Below are 24,371 nucleotides of genomic sequence, written 5' to 3'. Positions count from 1 at the left end.
TTTGATGAGCTGTTTTAGTCACTTTTGCAATGTGCCCCCTAAACTTCAACTCCATATCCACCAACACTCCCAAATCCCTGGCTTCATCAATCTCCTGGAGTACGGTTCCACCAATGCGATATACTACTGCTATTCTTTTCACCCCAAAGTGCATAACCTTACACTTTGGCACATTAAATTGACATCCATTTTTCCTAGCCCAGTCCTCCAAACTATCCAAATCATCCTGTAAAATTTTGACATCCTGTGCATTCATAATTCTCTACTCAACTTTGCATCATCAGCAAACGAGTGAACACTTCCTCTCAAATCTTTTCCTATATCGTTGATGAACAAATTGAAAAACAGTGGTCCAAGAACAGAGCCTTTGGCACTCCACTAGTCACAAGACGTCTTTTAGACTCCACTCCTGAATAAACCACTCTCTGGTATCTCTCCTTCAACCACCCTCCTATCCATCTCACCAACCCTATATCTATCCCCATCTGCTCCAGTTTACTGATTAGGGTTCTATGTGGTATCCTATAAAAAGCCTTGGCAAGGTCCAGTAGTATCACTGTAAACCCATTACCCCTATCCAGTTCAGTCGTCACTGTGTTATAAAATGTGAGCAAGTTACTGAGACATGATCTACCCTTCACAAAACCATGTTATCCCCAATACAATATCCCATTTTCATCTATCCAATCCTGTATTCTTTTCTTGACTAATTTCTCTAAGACCTTGACAATGATTCCTGAAATGCTAATTGGTCGGTAATTTACAACAGCAGTCTTGGAACCACCTTTATGCAGTGGAACTATTTTCCCCTCTTTCCACTCCCTCAGGACTAACCCAGACCCGAGACTCAAATTAAACAAAATGGTCAAGGGTACTGACAATTCTTTAGCTGCTTCTCGTACAACACGAACTGGTATACCATCCAATCCCACAGATGTATTGACATTGAGGTTATGCAATAGACCACTCACCTCCACTTCATTCACAACATTTCCCGTATAATTTACTGGTACATTCATTTCTGCAATGTCACCACCTGGATGATATATTCTTGCAAAGTGCTCACTCAGTAACTCAACTATATCAACTGATTCAGTTACCTCCCTACCATCGGCATTCTTTAAAATCATTCTGCCATGTACATTTTTCCTTTTACTTGCTACATATATAAAAAACTGTTTAGGATTCTCTTTAGCCTGCATGGCCAATGTTCTTTCGTAATCCTTTTTTGCTTTTCTTACCACACTCATTACCCTTCTGGCCTGCGCTTTATACTGTTCGTGTACCTGCCGGTCACCTTTCTCCTTAAATTCCTTCCATAGTTGTTTCTTTTCTTACAGTTCAAGCTTAATGGTGTTATTCATCCATTTAACCCCTAGTTGATTTATTATTCGGACTCTAGGTATACAGTCAGCCATTGCTTCATGCAAACACTTCTTAACTACCTCCTATGTACTATCGACTTCTAGTCCTTGCAGTTGTACATGCCATGGCACTGAACCAATCAAACTCCTAAGCTTGTCATACTTTCCAGCCTGATAATTCCATATGTACCCTGTCTTAATTGGAAATTCTACACCTTTAGCCACCTCCCAAGTCAAGACCCTAGGATCACTCTCACCGATTGGTGGCAATGTGGTCATATTTGTTACAGCCAAATCCTCAGATGTAATTACTAGGTCAAGCACTCTCCGACCCCTAGTATTTTCCATTACATGCTGTCGCAGATAGTTATCCCTTAATAACTGCATAAAATCCAATTCCTTCCTCCCGTGTGTCCTCTCCTCACTCCAATGAATGCGACCATAGTTGAAATCTCCCATAATAATCCCCCTCCTTCCACTCATTTCTTCTATTTGCTTGTGCATACTGTCACCACCATCTTTTCCATCACCTGGTCTATAGCAGCACCCAATTGTATATTTAGTTCTACTAGCCACAATCTCACACCAAATGGCCTCAAATGTGCTCATTTCTCTATCCTGCAATTCAACTTCTATTCTCCTTGGCTGCAGCTCATCATCTATCATCAACAATACTCCTCCTCCCATTTTATTCTCCCTGTCATTCCTGAACACACTATACCCATCACATTCAATCCCACTAGCTATATCATCTACAGTCAGCCATGTTTCACTAATGCCAATAACCTGTGGTCTGGAAGTGTCAACCATGGCCAAAAACTCTTCCTTCTTGTTCCTAATACTCCTAGCATTAGTGTACATGAATTTAAGACTGCCATTAGCCCCCAACCCTATCTTGATGCCTTATATTAACTATCCCACTCTGATTTGTTGTCCTTATTTGCTCGGGCATATTATATTCATTAATACATTCAACTGCCTCCCTAAGGACTGTATACCTACTCCCTCCCCCCTTAATATATCTAGTTTCCCTGAATTTGCACATCCACCACATTCAGCAACACTTTCTCAAGTCTTCTTACACCGTAACCATTCAAATGCAAGCCATCCATCTTATATAGATCCTTTCGCCCATCGAACTCACTCCACACGTCCACAAATTCCACACCACTTGTCATACATAACCCATGCATAAAGTTATTCGCAATTATGGCCCTCCTTTTAAACATTTCACTGTCATACCGTGACAAAAGACTAATCATTCTAACTCTCTCACTCTTTTCTTTTGCTACCTCAAACAATTCATTCAAGTCTTCTATCATTTCCATTTTGACTCCTTTCAAATCATTCGTACCTGCCACAACAATCATTTCTTTCACCCTTTCCTTTTGCTCTCGAATAGACTCAGTTACATCCTTAATGGTCGCACCAGGTTGGTACGATTTTGTCGAATCCTCTACTATCACACCTCGTACTAACGAGTCTCCATACAGCACTCTATCCTTCATTTTGTTCATGCTCACACTCATACGTCTATTTATCCTGTCATGCCTTTTATTATTGGCTGGTTCATTTAGTCGACTTTTGCTCATACGCTCTAGCTGCTGTTTTGCCCTTTGTATCGCACCACTCAGCAACGCGATCTCACCCATTGTGTCTATCTCATCTTTTTTATTCTCAGTAAAACCATTAATACTATCATTCACACTCTCACAATTCTCTGGTACAACCTCGCCGTTTCTTGTCATATCCTTATTTTCTTCATTCTGAAGTTTGACAAAAATATCACTCTCACGATCCGAAATACTCTTCAATTTCTCATTCTCCCTACATTTTATACACACATTCACTCCTTTATTATCATCTAACCACACTCCGACCGCACTCTGCAAAGCGTACATTTCGCATCTAGTACACTGAATCATCTCTTTTATACTACCGTTCTTTGATAAAGATGGCGAATCATCATTACTGGCCGCCATTTTCCTTCATACAGGAGCCATACTTGCAACGTATTTTATCAAATTATAAATTATAACACACCAAAAACACAAAAAGATGCACTAAGAGACACAAGGCAAACAAAACTATGCAATATTAAATAAATTTATCAACGATAACTGAAAATAATACTTATCTTATCTGGAGCTTTCACGAACACTACACACTACGAATCCCTATAACGGCGACAGCCCCAATAAAATATGTTATAAAGACACACAAAATACTCTAAAAACACAAAAATCTTTCTAATATACTATAAAACCAATTTTCTAAGGAAAAACACACACAACAAGCACCAAAAATCACCAATTTTACACGAGCACTGAATTACACCAACCACTCACCATATAACATGAATCCATAGAGTTTCATGTCGAAAAAACTAGGCCCAAGTGTAAATGATCACTTGGGTAGTACAACACCAGGGCAACTCCATGCAAAGGTGGAGCAAGCTCCCTCACTAACTTAATATTCTCTCATAATAGAAACCGGTCTGGGTAGTGACCTCTTCTCATAATGTAAAACAATATATATACATCGCTTAGGAGCTGGTTTTTACATTATGAGAGAATATTAAAGTTAGTGAGGGAGCTTGCTCCACCTTTGCATGGAGTTTCCCTGGTGTTGTACTACCCAAATGATCATTTACACTTGGGCCTGCCAATAGTTTTTACGGCATGAAACTCTATGGATTCGATAGATTTTGATCCGAGTTTCGTACCTGGCTATTAAAACATAAAGGGATTTACCATTCCCCCCTTTCTATTAACATATTCGCCAGTAAAATAGACTTTCAGCTTATTATATTGAATTATTCGTATTACTACAGTTTTCCCAAATTAATATGAATATCAAATCATTGATGAAATGGTGATCACTGATTAACTGATGGGTCTCTAGCTAGTGAAGAAGCTGATTGTTGGGATTGGGTGATCCTTTTCATTAATTTTAATGGTATATGAGGTAAGAACGATAGAATGATAGCTTGATGGCATAGTTTAGCTCCCTATTTAGGGACTACCTTGATAACAGCTTGCTTTCATGCTTTTGGATACATGTTAATTCTGGATAAAACTATTTACATAACTGAGCAATACCATCTGGACTAAGAAACTTTAATATTATTATTAATATCTGACCTCCATGGAGTCAGAGACTCATTGTGGGAGGTACACACTATCACACACACACACACACACACAAAGCTCATCCAACTGTGCATCAAACTGATTCAATGTGTCTACATTCATAACATGCTCAGGCAATGTATTCTGCTCACCAACCACTCTCCATGTAAAGAACCTACTCCTCACTCCTCTGCTCACACCCTCCTTATACAGTTTCCAGGGATAGCCTCTTGTTCTATCCTTCTCTCTGTTCTGTGAAAAATCTCTTCCTTGTCAGGTTGACAAGGAGAGATTTTTCAATCTCTTCCTTTTCCTTCTCTTCCTTTCAATCTCTGATAACAATTCCTGACTAAGTTATATATCTTAATCATATCCTCCTCCTACTCCAATTCACGAGGCTTTGCAATTTACATTCTCCCCATTTCAAAACCACTGACAACCTTTGTAAATCTTCTCTTAGTTCTTTTTAACATATCCTCGTCTCCAAAAATGCAGTGACCAAAAATTTGTACACAATCCACATGATGTCTGATCAAGGCCTTACAGTGGCATCATAACCTCCTTTATTTCTGAATGTCAGGGTCCTCTGAATCATTGCCATTATTCAATGTGATGTTTTTACAACTTGTGCAATGTGGTCCCTGAATTTCATGTCCTTGTCCACCACCACTCCCAGATCTCTTATCTCCTTTACCTCCTTTAAAATTTAAACACCAAGTATATACTTTGCATCCCATCACTGTTTACCAAATTTCAAAACCTTACACTTTGCAACAATGAACTCACAGTTCCACTTACCAGCACATTCATGCAATCTATTCAACTCCACCTCTAAGGCCATAACATCTGCTTGACTCTCCACTGCTCTTCCCAGTTTTGTATCATCTGCAGACAGCTGCATATCACCAGTTAAACCCATCCCAATGTCATTGATATACAGATTGAACAACAGTGGTCTCAAAACTGATCCCTGCAGCACACCACTAGTGATCTTCCTCTTTCAGAACTTATTAGTATAAAAGCGATTGAGTATTTTTCTAATGCTTTTCTTACAAGAGATGAGAGGAAGTATGTTTTGGGTAGTTGATGGAACAGTGGGAGGAGATTTCTTTTATCTTTAGGAGGTGTTACTATTGTTCCAGGCCTGCATAACACTGTGAAAATGATGTTTGCATCTATAATGCTAGCTTGCTGGAAAAAATGCATTCTAAGTTCAATTCTATTCACCAGCTAGTTCCTAAGTTAGTTGATTTGTGGTATAGGCAAATAGGGTTTCCCTGAGACTCAGATTTTAAATCCTGCAACTCAAGAACATTGACCTCACACTGTTTCAGACAATAATATATAGCATCAAGTACCATGAAATGGTCCCTAACCTGACATACTCTCCTCCTCAGGTAATGCCAATTAGAAATCAGTGATATTCCTAGGCCGACTATCTTTCATTGGTGAAGCCTTGGAGATAGCTATCTCCCAGTGTCCAAAACAGTTACAACCAAACAGCCCTGCCTACTCCTTTCGGGAAATAAAAGGCATTAGCAGATCTGAGTACAATTGTTCTTTCAGGATGAGAGAGGAAGGTGGAAATGTAGTTGGACAGAAGTTTTGCCCAACAGCCTTGGCCAGAGACTAGATAGCTTGACTGTTTAGGGTATTTAGGCTTTACAAAGTCTGCATTGGATTGGTTGATGATATTTTCACTTAAAGCTAACAAAGTATATCTGCCAAGAAATTAAGTACTAGTTTCATCTTTAACCAAATTGTAAACAAACAAATTTTGTGCAGGAATCATATTCCCAACTAGGCTACTCGCATATAGATGAGAGATGCTGTTGACGTCACATCAGTTGCTTCAGTATATTGTTATGCATTATGAAAAAGGTCACTACCCAAATCAGTTTCAACTTGTATTGCGATCTCATTAGACTGCATATCCCAGCAATATTAACAACCAAATGATGCCTGACATGTTTACATGCCAGGGTTTCATTTGGTGGTTAATATTGGTGTATATGTCAGGAATTACATGGATGCGAAATATCCATTGAAATTGTGACTTTTTGATATTATTGAAATAACATGGACATGAAGCTTAAATTTTTTATATATTTTATCTATATTTTGTATATATTTAAATATATTTTTTATATATTTGGGTGGCTAATTATAGATATATATTTTTTTTTCATCTATAAATTTTCAACTTCTAATATGAAGATTAAAAAATTATGTTTATTTTTAGTTATTCAAGATTCTTCAAGCACCATTTACTGACAGTGGAGATGGACCTATGTTACGTATGGAGGAGTTGAGTGATCCTCGTCATGCTCCTTTTAAACATATATGCCGTCTTTGCTATAGAGTTCTTAAATTATCACAGCAAGATTATAGAAAAAATCAGGTAGCCATTTAATTAATTTTAATATTAATTTTAGTTAATTTGTTTTGATATATATCATTCCTAGGGAGTTAAATAATTCACATAATTGAAATTATAAATAGATAAAATTGGAAATATGATCTTTTTACCACATGCAAACAAAAGGTATTGCATATAATACTTTTAAAGCTTGGTGATCAGATTTAGAAGTGTTTTGTCATCAGCAAAAATAAAATCAAAAAAGGAGATTTAAAATATGTATTCTGTGGTCACACTCAGAAGTGTTTATTATCAGCAAAAATAAAAATAAGAAAGGAGTGTTGTATTCATGGAAATCCACAAGAGATCACATGAAATTTACAAAAAAGTACTGTTTGTAGGCTGTAGAAGCTGAAATGTTTCCATCCCATTTAACTTACTGCAGTGCAATTGCAGCAGCACAGATGTAGACCAAAAGAATATTGACATAGTGCATAGCTGTGTAAATTAATAGCTACTGCTGGAAAATTAAGTGTTTTTCACATTATACACTAAAATGATATAAGCTCTTTTGATTTTTTACCACTTTAATGTACTAATGTTAAAGAAACTAGAAAATTTTTCTCTGTTTAAATTATCCATGTGTTTTGTTATAGAGTAGATCTATATATATATCAGCAGTTGTGGATAATGTATTAGAGAGAGGTTAGGAATGAAATACAGGATTCATTTCACAGGCATAGTACTCTGTATGATAGTCAGCATGGTTCTTAAAGGATATATATGTCTTGCTTTAGCATTATATTTTCATTTTCTTACAATTTGATGTATGCACTTGATAAGAGAAGTCTGTATGATATTCTTGGGTTTTACTAATGCATTTACCACATGGAAATGCTGTGTAAAGTTCCGTTGGAGATGAGGGTAGAGAATTTATTGGTTAAATATATAGGAGATTGGTTGTTCATACGATGCCAGCAAGTTTAATATGGGGAGCATTGTCCCAGAATAGGAATAATAAATAGTATACTGCAGGGTTCTGTCTTGGGCCATTGCTTATTTGCTTGCTGATGATGCAAAGTTGGATATGTTGAGTGGGACTGATGTTTTAATGTTAATATGCTTAGAATGTTTTCCTTTTTAGTGCAGAGATGTTCTGTATAGCATTGGCAGAAATATGCTCCAGAAAATTTTTTTCATGATAATGTCATCTACAGAAGATAATTTAACTGATAATCCATCCACAGTACTAAGGTACTGTGGATGGACAGAAAATGAGGAGAAAGATGAAATTTGTTAAAGTAGCCTTGGCCTTAATGATAGATGTTCCAAATGATAGCAGTAGAAAAATGAATGAAAAGAAAGAAAAATGTTCTGTGAATTTGGAGTTGAATTCAGAAGTAGTGTTGTATAGCTTATTGCATGTGCTTTAACATTTAGAACAGAATTGAGGAATAATAAATGCCATTTCTGATGAACATTGAAAATCGAAATATTAGTATAAAATACAAGCAGCAGAAACTGAATGCCTGTATGAAAAATGAGTGGAGTGATTGGTGAGAGAGATGAGTGATTAACCAGAGTAATTGCTCTTGCACTGAGTCGTATTTTTAGGGATCTCTTAAAGGACATATCATACCAAATGTGAGAACAGTACTCAGTATTTGAACAGATTTATGATTTGTATCCGTTCAAGTACTGAATAAGTAAAATAATATCTTGAGCAAAAAATAAAAAACAACTCTTTGGATGCAGAGGAGATAACATTTGTAATATGTTCATGACAAAAGTGTGATTGGAGGTAAGAGCTATCCCAAGAAGAGAATTGTCATCTTCTCTAGGGATTTCTTTTTCTTAGGGTTTACATAGTATTCATTGTGAAGAAATTATGGCAAAAACATGTGTTCTTTAGAGATTTGGGTATTGTCAAAAGCAAGGTATTGTCAAAACTTATTAGATCAATTATTGTATGCTCCAAAAACTGAAACCTCTCAGTCTAAATATGATAGATTGAAGGATTTGGCTTATTTATTCATTCCTTCTTCTTCTTATTTTATGAGGCAAGGGGAAAGAAGAACTTTATTAATATTGGATTTGAAGACTAGGAAATATATGAGAGAGAAGAGAAGATTGTTCCAAAAGGCAACAGTAGAAGGAATGGATGAAAATGAAGAAAGCTTAGTTCTTTGCAGTGCTTGGAGGTTGAAGGGGGTCTATACATTTTAACAGATTACAAGAGAGTGAATTAATGATATCAGTTTTAATGAACCGCATCTATGGAGGTATTTAAAAATGCAAACAGAAGAACATAAATGTGTGAGATTAGAATTAATTAATGAGTGATGTGAGAGAATAGTATTCAGTGGATAGTCAATAGATGAATTTGCGCTTTCATGTACTTCTTCACAGGACAAAACATGAGATTCAAAGACAGCAGAAACAGCAAGAGATCAATTGAACTGAAAACAGAAAAAAACAAGAATTCCGAAGTCATAAAGAAGATTGTAAGAATATCAAGAGAATGAGCATAAGCAAATAATTATTTATAGTGATTCTATGATAAGAAGAGTTCTTCATGAAAGTGCTACAAAATCTTGTTTCTTCAGTGTGAAAATGACTAGTATTAGTAACGCTGTCAGAAAGGGAAAGTGAAAGAATTAATTGTTTTGGCTGGAACCATTGACCCGAGAGGTGGGAATTATTGTATTAGGGAGGATGTCTTAGACTTCTTGGAAGTAGTGAAAAAAAGTGTGACAGGGTGAAGTTTGTGAGTCTGCTGCCACACTATTGATAGAGACAAAATTAGAAGGAGAGCAGTGATAGCCGATGAATCAATATTGTGCAGAAGGAATGATGTAGAGTTTATGGATCTATGGCCTGAGTTGATGGACAGAAAGGTTTGTACAATGCTAATTAACCTCACTTGATTGGATTCAGTGTTAGGTATATAGAAAGTATGTTAATAATTTGTGGATTTTTATATTGAGGAGATTATTCATATATATTATCTTAATATTTAATCCTACCAGAGAGATGATCTCTGTTTCTAACAATTATCTTTTTTATTTCCGAGTGTACCTATATATTATTATATGCACAAGGGTTCACTCCAATTGGTGCAATGATCTTAACTCTTTCTTTCAGAATCCAAATAATCACTGACTCAAGACCAAATACAAAATAAACACATTTAATAAAACAAAAACAATATATATACACTTCAAACAACTTTATGTAACTAACTACAAATTAATTGGATCCAAGGTCTTTTTAAATTAAACTTGCACTTAAGACTATACACTTTGTTTTCAAAATGACAAAATGTTCATAGCGAGTTTCTCTCTCTCTGTCAAGTCCCTTTTCCGAAGATATATGACTCTATTCTTCATTTGCACAGGATCCTTTCTCATCACTTTAAGGATGCCGGTAGAAGGAATGGATGAAAATGAAGGACGCCGGATCTAACTATTATTTCTACTGAAGAAAAGAGACAGAATTAAGTTAGGGAGAATTAATGTGTGCTACATAAATGATGAGAAAGGATCCTGTGCATTAATTCTTTCACTTTCCCTTTCTGACAGCGTTACTAATACTAGTCATTTTCGCACCGAAGAAACAAGATTTTGTAGCACTTTCATGAAGAACTCTTCTTATCATAGAATCACTATAAATAATTGTTGCTTATGCTCATTCTCTTGATATTCTTACAATCTTCTTTATGGCTTTGGAATTCTTGTTTTTTTCTGTTTTCAGTTCAATTGATCTCTTGCTGTTTCTGCTGTCTTTGAATCTCATGTTTTGTCCTGTGAAGAATTACATGAAAGCGCAAATTCATCTATTGACTATTCACTGAATACTATTCTCTCACATCACTCATTAATTAATTCTAATCTCACACATTTATGTTCTGCTGTTTGCATTTTTAAATACCTCCATAGATCCTGTTCATTAAAACTGATATCATTAATTCACTCTCTTGTAATCTGTTAAAATGTATAGACCCCCTTCAACCCCCAAGCACAGCAAAGAACTAAGTTTTCTTCATTTTCATCCATTCCTTCTACTGTTGCCTCAACAAGTCCTTAATACTGACGAAACTTCCTAATCAGAGTTTTCTTGAACATTCCTTTAGAACGTAAATAGCAAATTCTTCTTTTATTCACTAAATGCTTATTGACAGTCTTACTCTTCCAATTAAAAAAACTTGCAGTTCTACGATTTCCTTTTTGGAATCTACTATAAATCTTTCAATTAGTGTTTCCTCCAATATTCCGTTTAAAACGCATATAGCAATATTTTATTTTATTTATCCACATACTTATTCCACATTAAAACTTAATAGTTTCACGATTCCTTTTTCGGAATATACTATTAATTTTCCTTCGACTGGCACATAAAAAAAAACTTAAGTTCCTCCGAACCTAAATATCTGCCAGCCTGTGTTCTAAATTCCTTCCGAATGCTCTCTTGTTTACTCTTCCGTTGCTTCGATACCGAACTTGCCAGCTGTCAATCACACATCAAACCTCTCGGCAAGCATGCGCACTCCTTGAAAATGACAAGTGAAAAACTAGGTGTATAATGACTGACATGGTTGTTTCCATTAGCGACAAGAGAATGTCTTCATAAAACACAAAACTTAATATTTCAAACCATAATAAATTTGTTTAAAGTAACACAACTATTCAAATCCGGTAAGTACATTAAATTTTTAACTGCTTTACATCTCACTTTTAACAAAACAATTTCCATAACAGGCACATCGCAAGTGCCGACAATGCGTGTTACGAAAACAAAACTAATAAACATACTAACATAACCAATACGTAAAAATATTCAGACTTTTAATTATGATTATTTTTACAAGTGCTTTGTTCACTGAGAGTGTGCAAAATAATATCTCTCTGGCAATAAAATCAAATAGGGTAGTTATTTCATGATGTAAAGGTAGGGGCCTAAGGAAATGATACAATTTTTATATATTAATGTTGGAAGCATCAGGAATAAGAGAGAAGAGTTTTTTTTTTTTTTTTGGCAATGGTTAGTGCAGCCTTGCCAAAAGTTATAGGCATTAGTGAATCTTGGCTAACAGCAGTTGGCATAGCTGCAGAGATAGAATGTGATGGATTTAATATTTTCAGGGAGAATAGGGTAGGCAGACAGGAGGGTGGGCACTGCTGATGATAGCAGATGAATTGCAACTAACAAGATTAGGAGGTTAATTGGGCAGATGACAGTTCTTTTGTTCCTGCTTTAGGCCAGTGATCATGTGGAAGATATGCATCAGCAGATTAGTACAGTGAGTGTAAATTGAGTAATTATTATGGGGGGGGGGCTTTAACTTCAGAGGTATATATTGGAAGGAGAAAAAGATCACATAGCAGGAAGGAAATGGAATTTATACACTTACTGAGAGATAATTACGTGAAGCAGAATGTGACAGAGGTGGATTTGGGGTATGAGAGTGTTGGATCGTCATAGGTTCATAAGACTTATACATTACTAAGGTGACTACATTGCCTCCAGTTGAGGAATATGATCATGTGGTCTTGACTTGGGAGGTAGAAATATGTGAAATTCCAGTTATAAAGGGATATATGTGGAACTGTAAGGCAGGTTGATTATAATACACTTAGGAGACAGCTTGAAGTAGTACCATGGTGTAAAGATCTGCAATAGAAGAATGTTCACAGTGCATGGAGAATAGTCAAGGTATATCTGGAGGAAGTAATATTACATTATATAGGTAGGAGTTAGATGGATGAGTATTATCATTGAGCATGAGCTGCAAAAAAAGGAAACGTTGTGGAGGATATGTAAGGAGAAAGATGACCAGCATAATAAGAAAGGCAGAATCAGATTATGAGAAGAAATTAGCCAAAGAACTCAAAGGAAATCCCAAAGAATTTTTTTGTTATGTGGCAAGGAAGAGGAAGAATGACTATGGAAGGATAACTTTAATGAGTGCAGATAGTAAAGAGGTAACAGAGTCAGATGAAATTGTCAAGCTACTGAGTGACCATTTTGCAAGGGCAATTCATCCAAGGGAATATATGCTATCTCTATCTTAGAGGTGACAGGGACTGATGTGAGAACAGAAGTTTATGAATAAGAAGTACTTAGGATATTGCAGAATCTGAATGTAAATAAAGCAATGGGATTAGATGGGATATCAACTTGCATTTTAAGATAATGGGCACGGGACCTGGTGATGCCTTCTACTAGGCTGTTTAATTTAATTCTCAACTTTGGCAAAGTCTCAAGAGATTGGAAAGAGGGCAGAATAATTCCTTTGATAAAGGAGGATCTAAGTCTGTGGTAGCAAGTGGTGGTAAAAGTACCAGAGAAGTTGGTCAAAAAGAGAATTCAGGAATGATGGATAAGAATTATTATTATTATTATTATTTTACAGCATCTCCATGGAGTCTGGAAACTCATTGCAGGAGACCCAAATCAACCATCAAATACACAAATCCTATCATACTTCTCTTTGAATCATATATTGAAAATTTAATATCTTCATTTTCTATCATGTTCCCTCTCCTTCACCTATCAACCAAACTTTGTAACAAACAAACCTTCAACTTATCATCACAACCTATCACACTGAATCCTCTTGACCACCTCCTGGTCCTCAAGAAACCCAGGTGACCTAATCTGTGTGTGGAGTAGTCAAGATGTGGCTGAATCATAGCCTTATTTGTTACCATGTTTATCAGCATCCAAGTAATTCGTTTAGCCATTATCCCCAAAGTCCCCTAGCCTGATCAATTTCCTGCAATTCAATACCACAAATTGATACACCATATGCAATCTTTCAACTTAAAATGCATATCCTTACATTTTGCAACATTAAATTGCTAAATCTTTATCCTCTGCCCACAATGCCAATTTATTTAAATCATCCTGCAGGATATCTACATCACCTTCATCAACTATTGCTCTTCCTAGTTTTGCATCATCAGCAAATAACTGAATATTCCCTCTTAAATCCTTTCCTATGTCATTGATATACAAATTAAAGAGTAGTGGCCTTTAGTATTGAACCCTGAGATACTCTACTAGTCACCATTATTCTCCTAGATTCCACTCAACCATATACTACTTTCTTGTATTCAACCATATGTCTGTCATACAGCCACCCCTATCCATGCTACTACCCTCATATCCATTCCCATTTGCTTCAGTTTTTGTAATAGTTTTCCATGTGGCATGCTGTCAAATGCCATTTGCAAAGTCAAGCAGTATCATGATGTGGCCATTACCTTTATCCAGTTCTGCTGTCACTTTATTATAAAATGTGGATAAGTTACAAAGACAGGACCTACCTTTTATAATGCCATGCTGCCCAATATAGAGTATCATATCCCTATCCATTCACTGTTTGTATTTTACCTTTGACCAACTTTTCCAATACTTTAACAACCACTCCTGATGTATTAATTGGTCTGTAGTTTGCTATATCTGTCTTGGAATTCTTGTGTAGAGGCTTAAGTGCTGTGAAGACATTATGTTGGAGGTTTAATGGATTTTTTTACAACACTCAGAATGAATTAAATTAGAATTTAATACTCCTATATTTCGTCCTAGTCACTAGGACATCTACGGGGATTACAAAAACAATTAATGTAACATGCACACAAAAACTTACAATACTAAGCCCAACCACGTGGGTGACACTAAAGTCCTATCTAGGTGGAGTGCCCTCTAAGGGCGGTAGTAGGTGGCCTGGAATGTAAGGTGGGACCTCTGGTGATGAGTGTTTCCCAAATCTTCGGAAGCTTAATGCAACCATATTTGTTAAGATTTGGTTGGTTTCTGAGAGCTGCTGCTGCTTCTAAGAAAAGTCTCTCTTTCTTGAATTTGCTGTGGTGGAGCATGGTGGTTTTTTTCCATGATACTCTGTGGGTGGTGTCCGAAAGAAGTGCCGGTGCTCGATGTAATGGTTAACGTCGAACGGGGGATCGGTCGCTTACCGTCGGAGGTAGCCAACAACATCAGACTCGACGTAGCCAACATCCTCGCTCACTCTTCGCCTCCAAAAAGTAACTTATCTTATGCCCAACGCATGGCTCTCCAGAAACTACGCAAAGAAAAAAGTATCGTCATCACCAGAGAGGATAAGGGTAATGCCACAGTTGTTCTTAATACCAGCGAATACAAACGTAAAATGAACACTATCCTCCGTGATCGCACTCCCTACATCCCGCTAGAACACGACCCCACAAAAACACAAGTTAAGAAATTAAAAATCTTACTTAAAAAAGTAACCTCCTGGCCCCCTGACGTCACGAAAAAACTTAAACCTTTCTGCTCCCCCCCCGAATATACGGTTTACCAAAAATCCACAAACCCAATTCTCCACTCAGACCTATAGTAGATGCCACCAATGCACCTTGTTACAGACTGTCTAAACAGCTGGCCAACTCTCTGTCCCCCCCCACTGGAAATTCAGCTTCCTATATAAAAAACTCGACCCACTTTAAAGCCCTCATAGAAAATTTAACCTTGAACAATACAGACATATTGGTAAGCTTTGATATCTCCTCTTTGTTTACCAATATTCCCTTAACTGACACTCTATTTCTCTTAGAAAACGTTTTCCCCTCTGACATCTTAGATCTCTTTTCCTTTGCCATCAACTCAGGATATTTCTCTTGGAATAACAAAATCTACAAGCAGATAGAAGGAACCCCCATGGGTTCCCCCCTCTCACCCCCTTGCCAATTTCTATATGGAAGATTTCGAAAAATGAGCCATAGACTCAGCCCCGCTCAAACCTTCTATCTGGGTAAGATATGTAGATGATGTGTTCTCCATTTGGCCCCATGGCCCAGACACGTTAGACTCCTTCCTCAGTCATCTCAATAGCCTACATCCAAGAATCCAGTTTACTATGGAAAAGGAAAAGAACAATTGTTTACCCTTCCTAGACACCTTAGTCACGCGCCTGCCCAATGATACACTTGCCTTCACTGTATACAGAAAACCCACACACACAGGCAGATACATTCACAAACTCTCCCACCACCACCCCTCACAACAATATGGCATCATTAAAACCCTTACCAAGAGAGCCCACAATCTTTGTTCCAGTGGAACCGCCCTCACTACTGAGCTTAACCACATACACAGAACTTTCCTCTCCAATGGCTACAGTGAACACAGTATCAAAAAAATAATCAATTCCTCCCCCATTCCCCGTCCCTCTCGTCAACAAGAATTTAAAAATGCCATCACCATACCCTACATCCGAGGCACTTCGGAAAAAATAGCCAAGATACTTAAAAAGTATAACCTACACACAGCATACAAGCCCTACTGCAAACTTGCTACCCTTATCCGTTCTACGAAAGATCAGCTCCCCCTCTCTCTCTGCCTGGAGTTTACAAAGTACCCTGTTCCTGTAAGCTTGCGTACTTTGGACAGACAGGCAGATCAGCATCCATCTGCCTGGAGAAACACAAGTCGTACATCGTTAAACACAACTATGGCCATTCAGGCTTGGCTGACCATGTTTTGGACACAACCCACAGAGTATCATGGAAAAAAACCACCATGCTCCACCACAGCAAATTCAAGAAAGAGAGACTTTTCTTAGAAGCAGCAGCAGCTCTCAGAAACCAACCAGATCTTAACAAATACGGTTGCATTAAGCTTCCAAAGATTTGGGAAACACTCATCACCAGAGGTCCCACCTTACATTCCAGGCCACCTACTACCGCCCTTAGAGGGCGCTACACCTAGATAAGACTTTAGTGTCACCCACGTGGTTGGGCTTAGTATTGTAAGTTTTTGTGTGCATGTTACATTAATTGTTTTTGTAATCCCCGTAGATGTCCTAGTGACTAGGACGAAATATAGGTGTATTAAATTCCAATTTAATTCATTCTGAGTGTTGTAAAAAAATCCATTAAACCTCCAACATAATATCTGTCTTGGAGCCACCTTTATGCAACAGTACGATCTTACCCTCTTTCCACTCCCTTGGAACCCTGCTAGATTTGAGACTTAGATTGAACCACTTCATCAGTGGCAATGCCAATCCTCTTTCACATTCACATAGTACATGGGCTGATATGCTATTCAGTCCCATTGCTGTGTTCACATTCAAATTTTTAATATGGTGAACACATCCTGTTCATCTTCCTCAATGTTGATATGCATCTCTGTAACATCAGCAACTGTAAAATCACCACCTGGATGATATACCTTTGCAAAATGATCATTCAGCAACTCAACTTTTGGTTCAGTCACCTTCCTACCATGAGCATGGTTTAAAGTCATTCTGCAATAGTCAATTTTCATCTTACTTGCTACATAACGAAAAAACTCTTTTGGTTTACTTTAGCCCATTTGGTTAATTTTCTGTCATAATCTGATTTGACCTTCCTTACCATACTAGTCACCCTTGTTGCTTGCACTTTGTACTGCCCATGAGTATGCTGATCACTTTTTTCTCTATATTTCTTCCACAATGTTTTCTTTTTTTGAAGCTCTTCCTGTATATCCCTGCTCATACACTTAATTCCAACTTGGTTTATCCTCCTGACCTTGGGTATGCAGTCTGATAGCTTGTGAAGTTATGGCACTGTTCCAAGATAACTCCAGTCTCTTTCATAATCACCAGCCTTATAGTTAAACATTAATCCCTTCCTGACAGAGAACTCCACATATTTGGCAACTTCCCAGAACAAGACCGCATAGTTAGTCACTCCAATTGGAGGCAGATGCTGTTATCAGATCCAACATTCTCAAACCCCTTGTCCTCTCTATAACATGTTGCTTTATGTAATTATCCTATAGCAACTGTATAAATCCCACTTCCATCTTGTCATGTCCCCCCCCCCTCCCCCGTTTCCTTCCTCTAATCCAGGAGTCTTCAACGCATGGCCCGCAGAGCTCTTTGTTGTGGCCTGCTGGCCATTTCGAAAAAATAATTACGTAACATTAAACCGCGATTAAATAAAAAATAACTTCAATGAAGCCCGCGGGCCACTAAGCTATACTTTGGTATTTAGAATTGTAATATGCTTTCCCGATTCTCAAGGAACACTATGCATTTGATACTTTACATAAAATCCTATAAAAATAAACAAATTCAGAGCATAGGTAGGAGCCAGGTTCATGATAAGTAAATACAAGCACTACTTGAAAAAAAGATAATGTAATGAAGAAAACATTCATTTTTTACAATGTCAGTGGGCAACTTGGCAATGTTTTTTCCTTGACCAGCTTGTCGATGTTGGCATCAATGTTGGAAGTCTCTATGCACAGAGTATTCTCGAGATGTTGGTCCATAATCTGAGTTCTTGTCTTGGACTTCACATGCTTCATTCTGGAGAAGAACTATTCACATAAGTATGTGCTTCCTAACAAAACACACATTGTCAAAGCATGCTGGCGACAATGATTCAATCCTCTTGCCCTAATAGTGTTGATTACAGTCACAATAACTTTCATGACATTCTCAAATCCAATAGTTTTTACAGACAAATTCTCCTGGTGGATTAAACAGTGGTAATGGACGAAATCTTTTCCTTCTGGTTCTTTCCGTAGCAGTGCAACAAACCCTTCATTTTTTCCCACCATAGCAGGGGCACCATCAGTTACCATACCCTCGAGGTTGGTTAAGCTGAGTCTGAAACTCTGGAGCATTTTCTTGGCGGCTTCAAGAATATCAGTGCCTTTCGTCATTCCCTTCATAGGTGTGAGTGCTAGCAGTTCTTCTGTCTCATTGAATTGTTGATCAATGCCATGGACAAAGATAGCCAGTTGTATTGTATCTTTCACATCTGTGCTCTCATCCCAAGGAAGTGAATATGACGTAAATTAGGACAACCACTTTCAATGTCATTGGCAAGTTCTTCGACATGTTGTGATACAGTTACCCCAGACAAACTCAGTTTTATAAACACTTCCTTATTATTTCGGCACAGAATATCCCCAACAGCGGTGAGGCACTTTTTCACAAACTCTGTGTCCAAGAAGGCTTTTGATTTTTTAGCAGTATTTCAGTTATTACATAACTTACTTTGATGCATGCTTTGCTTTCTTCCCTCTGCCTTTTAAATGTACCATGCTGGCATTTTAAATCAATTTGGAGATGGTTCACTTTGTCCTCATGAAGCCGACCTTGAAGGTGATTGAAATTGGATGCATGCTTTGTCTCATAGTGTCATTTTATATTGTATTCTTTTGATATTGACACTGACTCACGACAAATTAAACACACTGGCTTATCGTTGATCGGCACAAAAAAGTACAAATTGGTCCACTTTTCATTAAAAATCTGACAAGAATCACTCCATTTATGCTTTTCACTCGTAGATGCCATAGTGATCTAAGGTAAACCCAAAAAATGATCCAAAATGGCCGTGTGTAATGGTTATTATCCACTGAATATATCTCACGCTAATGAAAAACGTCTGGCAATATAAAACCACAATAGGCTGTGGCTGACACGACGAACCTGCGTGCGCTTATACACAAATCACACTGTCCACGAGAGATTGACTGACTGTGGATGAGATCCTCTTGTATTTATATGAAAATAACGAAGTATCGAGAACCTTCAAAATGTATCTGGAAGGCACTAGACAATGCACTCAAATGAACTACTGCTCTTCAGCCATCTACCTGCAACATTAGTACTGGTACTTAAGTGCCGCTAGTAGATGGCCGATGAAGCATGTCTATTTAATATTTATTTTTATAGGATTTTATGCAAAGTATCAAATACACAGCATTCCTTGTGAATCTGGAAAGCATTTTACAATTCTAAATACCGCAGTATAGCTTAGTGGCCCGCGAACTTCGTTGAAATTTTTAATGTGGTCTGCACTGTTTGAAAGGTTGAAGACACCCCTGCTCTAATCGATGTCCTCATGGTTAAAGTCTTCCATAATAATTGTTTGGCCTACATTTATTGTGTTAATCTGCCGATACATGACATCTTTGTGTGGATCCCTTGGTCTATAGCAGCACCCAATAACTTATTTTGTCTCATTTGCCTCTATCTGACACCAGACAGCCTCAAACGAACCATCTCCCTCAGATATAAAATCCTCATTGATTTCTAATTTTGTTGGTTGTAATTCTTCAGTTATCATCAGCAATAATCCACCTCCTTTCCTGTTTCTTCTATCCTCCCAGAAAATACAATACCTTTTACATTCTATCCATGTAACTATATCGTTTTCAGTCAACTAGATTTCACTGATGCCTATAATTTTTGGCCAAGTCAAGCTGACCAGTGCCAAAAACTCCTTACCCTGATACTTCTTGCATTCATATACATGCATTTCAGCATTCCTTTGTACACAAGGATAATCCATAGTTACCCTTGTGTACAAATCCGTTCAAATTGGAGACCTGTGAAATCCCATTTGTCATTGCATAATCATTACTGTACATTTGCTCATTTATCATAGGAGTGGCCAGACAGATGCTTGATTTTATCCTCCCTAATATTTCTCTAATCGTTTTCTTGGTTTTGCACTACCACACTCTCACTAAATAATAACAAATAACACTCAATAAATAACACTTTTCTCTAAACATTTGACTTCAAAACCATTATTCAAAACCATAAGTCTTTTTGTCCATAAAATTCACTCCATACATCAATAAACTGCATACCATTCCTCCTGCACAATCTTCTCATTGATAATCACTCCCTTCTTATAGCCCTTCTTATCAGTACTGTTCCATCATATTGAGGCAGCAGACACACAATCCTTACTATCTTTCTTTTCATTTTTGCTTCAACTAACAACTCTTTCATATCTCTCATTATGGTGCGATTGTAATATTCCTTATTTTGAAGAGATCTATTGAAATACGTATAAAAGAACATAAGAGAGACATCTATAAAAGATCACATACATCTGTGCTATCCGGTCATGTTCTTTTCTCAAACAATCCTCATGATGATCTACAGTCACTCAGTTTGCTGGGATAAATCCGAAATTTGTGCCGTTTGCTTCATTCTTCTACATACTTACAGCATCACTAACATCCTTTATCATTGTACCTTTATCTTCACACAATACTGTCTCTTTTCTCCCAGGTTCTCGCACTTTATGATTTTCTGTTCACTCTTTCTTTTATTCTCCATTCTTCTGTACCATATGCCACTTGTTTCTCCAGTTACTTAAGCTCACATTTTGTCCTGTGAATGAGTCTGCGTAAGCGTCAGTTTCTTGCTGTGCTAGCATCTCATTGTCCACATTATTACTGTCAACCACTCCCTTCAAACTCTCGTTAGTATTTTGTGTACTATCATTCAATGCGTCTACTACATTCTCCACATCACTTTGACAATCCTGCCTTATATATACTTATTATCAGTCACTTCATTCTTTCGCAACCTGCATTTCTTATACTCGCTTACAAAACATTTCCGAAAATATTTTCACCATCCTTGTTGCTCTTATACCACAAACCATTTACTCTCGACAACAAATACATTAAACACATACTACATTGCACTAAATCCCACACATTGATATATTAGTCAACATTAATGTCTTGGTCACCATTTTTCTCATATATATCACTACCATAACATAAAGCAGCCACATTCTCATCCACTTGTGTAGTATCCATCCCCATTTGTTCTAATTTGCGTAACAGAATTCCATGCAGTATTCTGTCAAATACGTTTATAAAATCCAGCAGAATCATCGTGTAGCCATTCCATTTATTCAACTGAACTGTTATTCTGTTATACAAAGTTAGTAAATTACTAAAGCATTACCTACCTTTCAAAGCCATTTGCTCCTTATACATTATCATATTTTTATCCACCCATTCTTGAATTCTCTTTTTTGTCAATTTTTCCAGTACTTTTACCACCATGTCTGAGATATTGATTGCTCTATGATTTCCTACTGCAGTCTTAGAACCTCCCTCGTGCAAGGAAATTATCTCACAGCTGTATTTACATTGAGATTCTGCAATATTCTAAGAACCTCTAATTCATTCATCTCTGTTCCCACATTAGTGTGTCACATATGTTTAACCTCACTAGGATAATATACCCTTGCAAAGTGGTCACTCCATTACTGAACTATTTTATCTGATTCTGTTATTTCATGACAATCATCACTCATTAAGGTTAATCTCATAGTCATTCTTGATCTTACTTGCCACATAATGAAAGAAATCTTTGTGATTTCCTTTGACTTGCTTGGCTAGATTCTTCTTGCAAACTGATTTTCCTTCCTTACCATGCTGGTTGTCTTTCTTGCCTGAGCCTTGTACTGCCCATGAGTTTTCTGGTCACCTTTTTCCTTATATACCCTCCATAGCAATTTCTTCTGCAAATTATGCTTAATAATATTACCCATCCATCTAATGCTTACCTGATTAACCCTACTTACCTTAGGACACAATTTAATATTGCTTCCTGTAGTTGATCCATAACTATCTCCCATGCACTAATAACACCCTTATTCTGCAGTGTTTTATGCCATGGCACAGATTTAAGCTTCTTCCTAAGCTTGTCATAATCACTTGCCTTGTAAATTTACATATGCTCCTACTTGATAGAATATTCCATATGTTTTAAAATTCCTAAGTTAATCAGCTGCAGCAGCAATGTGGTCACCTTGGTTATGGATAGCTCTTTTTATCCTGTGATCAGGTCCAATACTGTTACACTCCTGGTCCCCTTCATCACATGCTGCCTCAAGTAAGTATCTCTTAACAGGTGTATAAATCGATTTCTTTTCTGCCATCTTATGTTTCTTTCTTTCCAGTCTATACTCCATAGTCAAAGTCCCCTATAATAATCACTCAATCTGTACTCATTGTACTCATTTGCTGATGCATGTCTTTCAGATTATCTATGGAACTCCCTGTCCTATAGCAACAACCAACTGTATGTTTTGTGTTACTCACCTTAAACATACCAGATTGCTTCAAATGAACAGCCACCTTCCTGCCTTTTATTTAATTCTTTTGGCAGCAATTCATCCGATATCATCAGAACTATCCCTCCCCCATCCTATCTTTTCTGTCTTCCCTGAAAATACTAAACCCTGTAACTGCATCATCTGCTGTTAGCCAAGTTTCACTGATGCCTACAACTTATGCCAAGGTTGCACTAAATAGTGCAAAAACCTTCTACCTCTTGTTCCTGATACTTCTGCCATTAGTATATAGAAACTGCAGCATCCTTTTAGGCCCTACCCAACTTTACTCCCTGAATTGGCTAGCCTATTCAATATTTTTGCTTGAGAGACTAGATTCCATGCTTGTTCATTCTCACACTCACTCACCTCATGGGTGCCTTTCCACAAACTCTCCTGCTTCCACCTAATTGCTTAAGTTTTCTTGAATTTGCACTTTATCATGTTCAGTGAACAAAGCTCTCTAGACACCTAGCACCAAAATTATTTAGATTCACTCTATCAGCATTATACAAAGCGTTCTCTCCATTAAAAGACAGACCACAGATCCACAAATCCTACATCATCCCTTCTGCAGAACCTACATGTAGATTCATTAGCTACCAATACCCTCCTCCTTCTCAGTTTATCTCTATCATAGCATAGTAAGAGACTTAGAATCTTCACCTTGTCGCCCTTCAGATTTGTCTTTTCTAACGACTCCTTTACATCCTTCCTCATAGAATATTGCTTGCCTCTCAAATCATTTGTGCCAACCAAGAAAATCAGTTCCTCTGCCTTACCTTTTTGCATCCAGATGAAATGAGTAATGTCATGAATTTTTGCACTAGGGAAACACGATTTTGTCACACTTTCTTTGAGTAATCCCCCTGATCATTGAGTCTCTGTATATAATTCTCTCCTTAACTGGTTTTTCTTTTTTGTTCACTCGGTCTTTATTATTACTTTGGACAACGTGCTTTTTTCTGTTTCCAGCCCTGTTGATATCTTTAATCACTTCTGCGATTTTTCAGTTTTGTGCATTCTCCTATGAAGGATTACATTCAAGCGCTCTATTTCTTTAATAATGTCTATTCTGTTCTCCTCTATTTTCACGGCAGCACACTTTACATTAATTTTGATATTTTCCATCCTCCCTTTGATACTTGCCACTCTACCAACATTTTCTGCATTATCATCCTAATAGGTACTCACTTTTGAAGCATTTAATAAACACTCTCTTGCCAGTTTCAATTTCCTTCCACATGTCCTTTAATTTTCTTGATGAAATCATTTCACCCACATTGTGCTTTTTACAAAATCCCACAAACTGAAATGACCCAACAGCGTTGTCTTTGCCGCTATTGTTGTACCATGCATTGATGCCATACCTACAATATCATATTTAAACAAAAAAAAAAGTTTACTAACAAACTAAATAGCACAGTCATTCGCACACACATATAAAATAAAAACTACAATAAGTTAACCTAATATTATCAACTAAAATACAAAAAAGTTACTTATCCTTCATTAGGCAATGAATCAACAGAGAAAATAATGAAATAAATCAAGATGTCAGACATGGATGTAGCTTATCTCCAGCCCTATTCAATATACA

General features: G+C 37.2%; 1 protein-coding gene across 1 annotated transcript in view; it reads left to right on the top strand.

Moving 5' to 3' along the window:
• Positions 1-24,371, top strand: part of Itpr (Inositol 1,4,5,-trisphosphate receptor) — a 1,112,489-nt gene that overhangs the window by 244,165 nt on the left and 843,953 nt on the right. Inside the window, exon 13 of the mRNA XM_090401920.1 lies at positions 6,738-6,896. Within this exon, the coding sequence (XP_090258046.1) occupies positions 6,738-6,896 (159 nt within the window). The remainder of the gene's footprint in view (positions 1-6,737; positions 6,897-24,371) is intronic.

This window comes from Typopeltis vanoorti, chromosome 2 (assembly GCF_054136105.1).
Source record: "Typopeltis vanoorti isolate ZY-2024b chromosome 2, IOZ_Tvanoo_1.0, whole genome shotgun sequence".
In the NCBI taxonomy this organism is placed as follows: domain Eukaryota; kingdom Metazoa; phylum Arthropoda; class Arachnida; order Uropygi; family Thelyphonidae; genus Typopeltis; species Typopeltis vanoorti.
This window is presented reverse-complemented; position numbering and strand designations above follow the sequence as displayed.